The following is a 10,642-nucleotide window of genomic DNA, read 5'->3' on the forward strand; positions in this document are numbered from 1 at the left end:
GAGACAGACATATTTTATAGGACGAAATATTAAAACATTTACTTTTATCAGATGTATAAGCTACACACTTTTGCAACCTGATAATGTAACAATTACTTTAAGCCTACAACAATGATTAATTAAAATAAATGAATTACTTAATTCCATATAATTTCTGTCAAAACCAATAGAGAGGGGCAACATAGGTGGATGTGGCCCCGGAGCCACAGTTTGCTGACTCCTGCTCTGATCAAATCCTCATCTTGAATCACTGTTGGTGTTTACAGCCTGGCAGTCGTCCTGCCCTGTGCAGGAACAGCAGAGGTAACACCAGACTGCCAGGCAGAGTCAACCAGACCACACAAGACGCCACCACACACCCAGTGTGGGTCAGCGATGAGGTGTAGATTTCACCGCTAACTAGGATTCCCACAAACCTCAACAACAGAGCCCCCATTATGGCAGTGATGGTGTGGAAAGCCCTCTTCTTTGACTCGTCAGCCCGCTCCCTGTCCCCACCCACTTCCCCCGGCCCTGGACGAATCAGAACGAAGAGAACAGAAAGGCTGCAGAAAGAGACGACAACTAAGGAAAAGATCAAGAGACAAGGAGCTGAGACGCTGGCGAAAGATTTGCCGGTAAAAACTTTGGTTAGACCCAGTGATCCAAAGCCAAAGAGCCAAACACACCCAATGCTGATGTTTCTGATCCTGACTCCGCCCGCCTGTCTCAGCCCCAGGTAGGTGATGGGGTGAACAACAGCCAGGTACCTCTCCACACAGGTGAGGAGGTGAAGCAGAGTCTGTCCAGGTGAAGTGATGGAGAATGTGTCCAGTCCCGCCAATGTCATGATTTTAATATCTGCTAAGGCACCACAACAATATAAGCAAGACCCCAAAACACTGATCAGCTCCAAGGCAATCATGTGGAAGGTGAAGATGTCAGAGTGGCTCGTCGTAACTGCTGCAGGAACAGAGCGCCGTTTCCTCCATCGTTGGAAGCCCAGGTAGAGGACGAGGATGAAGAGAGGGAGGAAGAGGATGTTGGTGACAGCGAAGGCTGTGAAGATGAAAAGGCCAGGTCTGGATTTAAAGCAATGGTTGAGTAAAAGATGGAGGGAGGAGTTGAAGGTGGAGTTAACTGACATATCCATTTGTCTGAAGGCCTGAAGAGTTGAAGTAGGAGGACAAGAAAAAGAGGGACTGAGATGAAGAAAAACAGAGTGAAGGTGAAGAAAGAGAAAAAAAAATAGTGTTAATGTGAGATCATGGAATAGGCAGAATTTTTATCACTCTTAACTTGTCCTCAATGAATTATTATATATCTTTGAAGCCCCTCTGGTAGATAAAACATGATAACTGCCCTCTGGAGTGGCCCAGTGTCCAAGACAAAATGCTGAAATACCTTCTGGATTACCCCTCCAGTGGACAAACGTGATAAAATGCATCACAACTTTTGGCAAGCTGGTGCCTCTCTTAATACAGTTGGTGCCCTTTTCATTTTTTTGGCCTCTGCCCATCAGAAAGCCTGAGTCCACCACTGTCCCTCTTTAGTTGTCACATGTCCTACAACTTTACGTACCGCCCTGCTCCTTTCAAACCCAACTTCCTGTCTTTGTGTTTCCCCGCCTGTGTCACCTGTATTTCAGTACTTAGTTAGTTCTAAGTGTATGTAGTGTGTGTTTCCCTCATGTCCTTGCCAGCTGGTCTTTGTCCATTGTCCAAATGTCCCAGGGTATTAGTGTTTTCCCTGTGGTTTTTGTATCTTTGCATCGGTTTCTTGGGGTTTGCTTGTTTTGTCACCAGTTCCTGTGTTGCAGTGGTCCTCAGCCCCATGCTGCACCAGTCTCCTGTTTTCCCAGCAGTCTTCTGCTTTCCTGGCTTCACTTGATGGCCACCTGGCTTCCTCCACTGTTGGCCAACCACTGGCCTCCAACCCCACAGCCCTGTCACTGGTCTCCAGTCCTGCAGCTTGATTGTTTCATGGACTTGGCTTGGCTTGTCTGGTATCAACCCATACCCGCCATAAGCTTTTTGTATTTTGGCTTTGTTTAACAAAAGGTCCAGTGTGTAAGATTCATAGGCAGAATATGTGAATGGAATATAATATGAGCCCTTTTCATCTACAAATATAATGGGTCCTCTGTCATGGAGGCCGCCATGTTGAACCGCCATCTTTTTACAGTAGCTCAGCTCAGACAAACCAAACACTGGCTCTGATATGAACATTTCGTACAAGTTTTGCAATCACCACAGGTTCTCCTGCTTTGTTTTCTAATACTTTGAAGGGGAGATTGAGATGAGGTGTCTGCAAGCAGTGCACCTGCTCAGCCTCCGAGTCTTCATTTGAGTCCATTCTCTTGTTGTTCTGCTGTCCTGCTTGACATCCATGACAGTCTCAGCCTCAATGCATTTCTCAAACAGCAACTTAACCCCATCTTAACTTCAAAACACATTTACAAAAATTACATTATGTTACTAGAGAAGTCTGTTAACATGGAAGGTCTTGTGGCTTTAAGGTGTGTAACACCTTTTTCATCATCACTAATGAAGATTCTTTTTTCAGGAGAAGGCATTTGGTGGCAAATATGGAACAACATGAATTATCATCAAGAACTTTAGTTTGATAAACAATTAATTCATTAACCAATACTCACCTTGTCAGCAGTGTTTTCTGATTGTTCGTTTCCCGTGTCTCCAACTGCTCTTATGATATCTTGTTCATACATTAAATGCTTGTGTGTGTGAGGGTATGTGTTCATTTTTTAATGTATCAGAGTGACAGACAGCAGCACTTAGGGGTTATTTGCATATTGCACAACCAGTACTGACTGAGTGTGACTATATACTGTGCTGTCTGACCCGTCTGTAACCTCAGCACTTTGCAGGCAACTCTGTGATTTTGTCATAAAGAAATAAGCTGCAACGCTCCACCCTGTTGGGAGCTTGGTATTTGGCATACATCTTGTGTCTGATGTGTGTTCACCAGGTTAGCTATAAATAAATATGTCATAAGTTAATCACTAAGAATTTGTCTGTGTGTTTTATTTGAAACACATATAACACAATATGTCCTGCACTACAAGGACATATGGATGCTTTCATTCTCTTACAGTTAGACTACAACCTTGGTTATTTTTAACAATTAAATCCTGATATTAACTGATATAGTCATTATTGTATTGAGCTTTCTAAGGGACACCAGTATGTACACACAGCCAAACTGAGAAAACACAGGTGTTCTGATTTGAATGAACAGCATTTGGTTTACAGGTCATTTGAATTCTGTCAAACACAGACTAAATGAAGTTTGGGTCACTTCACATTCATTCTTGTGTGTCTAATCACGTCTATCTCTTCTGTATTAGTGTGTAGATATCCTTCGGCGATCTCTGTCAGTATCGATAACCCTGATTTTGCAGGGGTGGGTGTTGTCTTAAAGTTTCTTCCCGTTTCCTTGATTTTCCAGCACCGCTGGGGTAGCCAGCTTCACTTCATTTTTAAAGTCTGCACACCACACGGAAGCAATTTGTGTTTTTTTTTATTTCTTTCTGCATATGCTCATTAAGCTCATAGGATACATTAGTGGGGAGACCCCGAGACACTCATGAATTAAGCATGCCTTTAAAATGTTTTGATTTTTAAAAAGATGGAAACAAGTACAGAACAAAGCAAAATAAAAAACTTACTAAAACCATGTGTTTTCAAGGCATTAGCTTGGAGCCTAAGGCAAAATGTTATTTCCCATTGCTACAGCTAACATTAGCTACACATAACAAGTGCTAACGTTAGCTACACAGATGAACTCCTACTGTTAGATTCACATAATAACTTCTAATATTAGCTCCAGTATCCAGTTAGCTAACTGACCTGTCAGTGCTACTAGTAATGAAAAATATTTGGGGAGCAAATGTTGATGGATGGTGTGTGAAGGTATGTTTATGTCAGTTTACTTGAAGCTTGAGTGTCAAGTTTTAACCATCCTAACATAACTTAACAAAGTACATTAATGTACAATTAATTATTCTATTAATCTAAAAGTGCATCCAAACATAACAAAGAAAGGAATATCTGGACAAACAATCAATAAGCCTACAACAGACATAACACATGACAATTAAGCAAAACAATTTTATCATATTTGGTACTGAGGTAATCCAAAGGTAACACAAAATAATCAAATTATTTTATCTAGATATTGTGATACTAACAGGTAATTAGTAACTGTATCAGAATACATGTTTATAGTAACCCTCTTGATCCTGGTCCTTGCATACAAAAAAAAAATTGATTCATTTATTCAATATTAAACTGAGATTTTTCTGCCCAAGAATTGTTGCATCAAATATGTGATTATGCCTGTCAACACTTTCCATACTGCAGGAATCACTAAATGACTGATGATTATTGTTTTTTTCCACATGGAAGAAAATACACAGCACACTTTACATATTCAAACACATGAAACAACCACACACACACACACACACACACACACACACACACACACACACACACACACACACACACACACACACACACACGGATGCCTTAATGTTTGGTCCACAAACCCCCACAGAGCAGTCTGACTTTGAAGACAAAGGTGACGGAAGATCAGGAACACTTTTGGTGAGGTGAAAGTTTTTTAATCAGTTCATTGAGAAATTAAATATAAATGACTGATTATCTTGTGAATTAAAACTGTACAGTAGCAGCACAGGTCCTAACTTCTCTTTGTTTGTGACAAAATATTATTATTTTGTTAATAGTCTTTTTATATTTTAATAGTACTGTGATAAAACATGAATGTGTATGACTTTGAAGGGAACCGGAGTCGATGTAAAACTTGTGCTGACATGTCACAGACTGATTTGTTAGTGCTATTGAAGAAAAAGACCCACAGCAGCATTGAACCAGACCCAGGTGACATTTGTGGGTACAAAGCTGTTTGATGTGCTGCAGCTGAGCAGTTAATAGGTTATGTATCCCTCAAACTGATGTTACAAGTGCACTTTTTTTGTATGATGATTCATTCAACAAGCTACGGTGAGGGCAAGATGTCTGTTCATCTTTGTAAGTCGGCTAACAAGGAGATTTTCGCAGGAAAACTAATGTGGGTTGTTATTTAAATCGGCTCTTATCTTGTGCAGCAGGCTGCTGTGTGGCTCAGTGTGACCGTCCCTTCTGCCTGTGACAGAACAATGACATTACTACTTTATAAAATTAATGATTTGATTGGCATTATTTTAGTAATGTCTCCATCTGTGTAGACAATACCAGAAAGCTATTCCCTCAAATAAATGCAAAAGCAGCTGTAACAGAAAACAAGCAAACAAAAAAAACCTCAGTTGCACTTGAAATAAGCTAAAATATTGAAGGCCACAAATTTCTGTAATATTCCTGCTGTTTGGGTTCACACTGATGATTTCATTACATGGTAGCAATGTCGTGAATAACACATCGACCCCAGCAAATCTCTTAGCAACAATCAAATCACAAAACTAGTTGCTCAGTGAAAGTACATTGTTTTGCATCAAGAACATTTATACAATATTTTGATTCCCAGTTGTTAGGTATTTTAACGAATGTACCCAAAAGCCAACAGGAAGTTGTTCATTTTGAACGTATCTGTAATCTGATTTAGTCTTTTTTTTTCTGTGACTGTCATGGAATACAGTTACCTTTTTTTGGGAAACTAATTATGTAATCCCAGTACATGTAATCCATTACTTACCAAGCCTGATGTTTACATCACTGCAGACTCTTGGTCTCTTGTGCTTTACTTTAACTGTAAATCTAGTTTTCCCTACATGTTTTTTTGTCTCCTCTACAGACCTCAACTTTACGAAAATGTCAGTCAACTACTCATTCTCCACTAATGAGCCCCTCCTTTCTCCACTCTCCTCCAACTTCACCCAACATGACCGTTCATGCTTGGACTCTTGTAAACATGTAGAGATAGTCCTAAACTTTACCAACATCCTCCTCTTCCTCCCTCTCTCCATCTTCATACTCAGTCTGGGATTCCAGCAATGGAAATCAAACCGTTCTGCTTCCTCGGCAGCAGCCATGAGCTTCTCTGACTTCTTCACCTACAACCTGGCCGTCCTGCAGCTGATCGGAGTATTAGGTCATATCATCTGCATTCACAGCTTCTACACCAACCTGTGTGACATGTCTTTGATGGGGCATCTCATTCAGTCTTTCCCCTGGTCTGGACAGATGTACTTCCCCATGTTGACCTGTGCGGAGCACTACCTGGCTGTTGTTCACCCCATTACTTACCTGAGACTGAAACAGACGAGTGGGATCCGCATCAGAAACATCAGCAGCGGGTTTGTTTGGCTGAATTGCTTAGCAGAGGGTGGTTTTCTGCTCCTGAACTTAAGGTTCCCTCGGTCTGGCCTTATACTAGATGGGTCCATTATGGCTTTCTTATTAATTGCTATGATTTTCTGCAGCCTGTCCGTTCTCTGTGTTCTGATTCGTCCACGACCAGGGGAGGCAGGAGGGAAGAGGGTGCGGGTTGACAAAGCAAAGCGGAAGGCTTTCCACACCATCTTAATCATAACGGGAGTGCTGATAATTAGGTTTGGAGGATCTCTGCTTAGCGATGTGGTGGCCCTCTCCTCATCATCAGGGAGCTACAGAGGTGGGTGTTTGGTGGGATTAGTCACAGACTGGTTCTATCTGCCCAGCAATCTGGTGTTACTTCTGCTGTTCCTACACAGAGCAGGAAAACTACCAGGCTGTAAACACAACACTTAATCTGCATGAGGACCGGCTCAGATCACAGTATGTGAAATACGATTGAGAGATAAGAGTGAATTACACTAAGATGTTGTTAGATACAAAACCTGCATTGTAATCTGTAGTATGTATGCATTTTCTGTCCTTGTGGTTTTGGATGGAACCATTGACATAAATACAAATGGAGGATGTGGCTCCACTTCATTATGCTGTACAAAAATTAAGCATTACATTATGGATGTGCTCTTGATCTTGTCATCTTGTGCTGGTGACCGGCGCTGCAGCCACGCTTTCAACCCCACACAGCGTGACTATAATAAAAGTGATAACCTGTAACTAAGCATTTAACTGTTTTTTTAGTAGTATTTGATTTTCCACAGGGGTCATAGAGAGACATTCACATATTTTATCATTTATCTTACACTCTGTAAGTCACAGAATATTTTCCTTTAAATTATGATCATTTTGAGATATTATAATCTACACAAGTTGGTCTTCCACAGTCAGTAGCTTATCAGTTTGTTTTAAACCAGAATGTACAGATATATTGTCTGTGTTTGCATTGCATGTATAAATTGTCTCTAAATGGTTTGTGCATTTTGTTTCATTATGTAGGTACTATGAATATAGAACTGTAAATATAAAAAATTATGCAGCATATATAGATATAAATAAACAAAACTTGACTGAGCAACATTTGTGTGTACATTAACATTTGATTTAGTGGCTTTCATGAAAAACACTCTCGTGGTGCATTTAAAGTCTAATGTCAGGCTGTAAATTACCTACTTCTGATTTCTGACTTACTTCTGTCAGTTGAATTTACACTTCAAAAATCATAAAAGTGGCGGTCGGCTGTGCAGATTATCTTTTTAAACTTGCTTCAGTTCAGTAGATCACTATCAGTGATGGTGATCAGCAGCTGACTCTGCGCTCTGACCTCCGAGTGGAAGAATAATGTGAAAGAAAATTTGCCTGTCATGATCTACAGTATACAAAACACAAAATAAATCATTTGTTTGCCAGCATGCAAAAAAAGACCCACAATCCTGCTGCTGTCTGTCGCTTTGATATTAATACACATTAATATACAAGGATCAAACAGTGAACAACAGTTTGGACATGCAAGACGATCAGAGACAAACACTGCTGACCAGGTGAGTGTCCTTTAATTACACAACGGTTTTCACATTTTTCTTTTTTTATATACCTGCTTTTCTAACACTATGTTCATGCTTACAATTTTCAATTGGTCATTGATCCATGACAAAAACAAACAACAACAAACAAACACATTAACATTAATATTTATAATTTATTTGTTACATGAGAGTGAAATTCATTGAAAAAAGTAAGGCTGCACAACAATCATTACTGTAATTACTAAAGGGGCGTGCTGAAGAGTGTTATTATGCTGTCATAACCATGGAGTGCCATGTGTTATGAACACAGAGCGTCATTTAGTGAATTATGTCATTTTTAATGCAAAGGACAGACAAACTAAATCACTACGAGTGACGCTCGTCAGCAGCTGACCCTGCACTTAGTTGGACAACATGGGACTAAAATTCAAATATAATGTTTGATTAAATTCAAACACTTGTAACATTTCTATGGTTGATTCAGTAGCACAGAATAGACCATGAAGATTACTGGTTACCACAGACTGCTGATCTGTATGAATGGGAGTGTAGTGCAGTGGGGTAAATATTAATTTTGTCTGGCAGTCATCTGTAGGTTTCAGTAAGAAAGCATCCATAGATTCTTTTTGATCCACATATTTCTCTTAAGATTCATATGTACATTGTCACTTCATGTTTTCCGACTTTTGTCTCTCTAGATAAAAGCCAGATGAGAGCCAATCAAATTGTGGGACACTGTCTCAGGATGTTAGACATGGGACAGGGGTTAAAAATGCTGTGCAGTGCCATGTGAAGTGGGACACTTGGTCACCCTACCTGCACTCTGACCTCCTTGTGGAAGAATCATATAAAAAGAAAATTTGCCTGTCACGAGTGACCCAGATTTCTATCATTTGTTTGACAACATGCAAAAATCCCACAGTCCTGCTGTCACTTTAACCTCACTCACAGACACAAGCATTAATCTGGTTTAGTATATTACAGAACATCAGTCAGTGAGTCTGGATGATCAAGAGGACGATCAGACACAAACACTGCTGACGAGGTGGGTGTCCTTTAATCACATTATGGTTTGAACTTGTTTTTCTTATTAATAGTATAACGATGCATTATTATAAATGCATGATATTATCCAACAACATGTCTCTTTTTTAAAATTGCTACTTACAATTACTGTTTTCTAATGGTCAGTCACTCAAGCTGGAGACAATCGTGACCACTATGCTGTTTTTTCTGACTAGAACCAAACCGTTTACCCAAATTTTATACCATTTTTCTTTTTCTCTTTTCATATCCACTTTGTTACCAGACAAAATGTGCACTTAGTATCTCATGAATTTGATTCGAAACAGACACATTTTGAATTTGAAATTGTATTCTGACAGAGGCTTTCCAGTCAGTTTTGTCCTGATTCATCAGGATCCCAAGAATGCCCTAGCACCGCACAATTTAAATGCACAACCTTTTGTCCTTTTGGACAGTATGGGGTGGTTCTTATTTTGTGAATTCCAGCTTTTTTGCATAGTTTCTTTCTTGTTTAAGGCTCAAAGTATAGTCTTTGATCAGTGTGGTTGGGTGTGGGATTAACTGATCCATACTTTTGTCCTGCTTCATTCTGGCTACAATGACAAGAAATCCACTCAAACATGTTCCAGAGGTCTTGCCATTTTTATGTTTAAAAGAGTTGTGGTGTTTGTGTTTCTGTAAACACCAACAGACAGTCTTGGTCACAACAATAGAATCTTGCTCAGATAAGATCAAGGGTTCTTTAAAATCCCACGTGATCCATACGATCATGTCAACTGGTCAGGACTTGATGTTGAAATTCCTGTGGCAGGACAAGCTGATACGAAAATTATCCTCCTAAGGTAAGTTCCAATTAAGATATTGCATGTGTTACAGCCTGGCTCAATGGCTGCAACACAAAGGGAGACAGACGCGAGGTGGCAGGCTGAGAAACTTAATTTATTTAACCAAAACACCCAACAAATCAGCAAAACGTGTAAGAAATCAGTTGATCAGTGGTGTAGTGCAGGTATGGGTGCATGTGGATGTGTATGTGCGTGGGAAAACAAAAAAAAGGGAACAGCATGCTGGGCTCATGCTGCTGCGGTGTTAACCCTCTGAGTGTTGGCAGGAGAAGAGCAGAAGAACAGACAGACTGCAGGCTTTGGCAGCTATTTAAAAGGAAAGAGCACACCGGGCCCAGGTGTGGCCCGTCCTACTAACGACCCTCCTGCAAGAGAGACAAAGAAACAGCAGCAACAGGGGCAGGGAGGAACTAGTGGCAGGGAGGAGGGGTCGTCACACATGTCTGAAGGTTTGGTCTGCATGTTTATTTGCAACTATCTCAGCTTCTGTGGGCGGAGAAATGATGGGGGATTGAAACTGACACAAAACTGTCAGGCAGTGCATCAGTGGAAATGGACAATAATTGAATATGGGCAAGATTGTTGTTGTAAGGATTTAACTATGGATGAGCTCTCTGTAAAAAACAGCCTGGATGGTGTGTTGATCGATGGAAACCAAAGCAGGATCAGACAAATCATTGTTTGACAGATTAGCATTAGGTCTGAAAGAAACCATCTGCATCTGCACTTAGCTTGCCAGTATGATACTGGTTGCATCCGGTTTGTCTAATATCAGCAAGTGAGTAAGTAAGGTTTAGAAGTAAGGATTTCTATGCAAGATGCGTTTGTGCATTTGTTACTCATTGAGGCATGCGAAAAGGGAGAGTAAGATTCACAGATTACAAGTGCAAGTCGTGAGAAA

At 40.3% G+C, this 10,642-nt stretch overlaps 1 protein-coding gene across 1 annotated transcript; it reads right to left on the reverse strand.

Moving 5' to 3' along the window:
* Positions 1-241: 241 nt before the first annotated feature.
* On the reverse strand, positions 242-1,458 carry LOC146305228 (uncharacterized). The gene has a single exon (XM_084712676.1). It carries the CDS (start codon positions 1,130-1,132, stop codon positions 248-250), a length of 885 nt encoding a protein of 294 aa, XP_084568802.1. The 5' UTR covers positions 1,133-1,458; the 3' UTR covers positions 242-247.
* Positions 1,459-10,642: the final 9,184 nt, after the last annotated feature.

Source organism: Lutjanus erythropterus, chromosome 23 (genome assembly GCF_056507025.1).
Source record: "Lutjanus erythropterus isolate fLutEry1 chromosome 23, fLutEry1.hap2, whole genome shotgun sequence".
In the NCBI taxonomy this organism is placed as follows: domain Eukaryota; kingdom Metazoa; phylum Chordata; class Actinopteri; order Lutjaniformes; family Lutjanidae; genus Lutjanus; species Lutjanus erythropterus.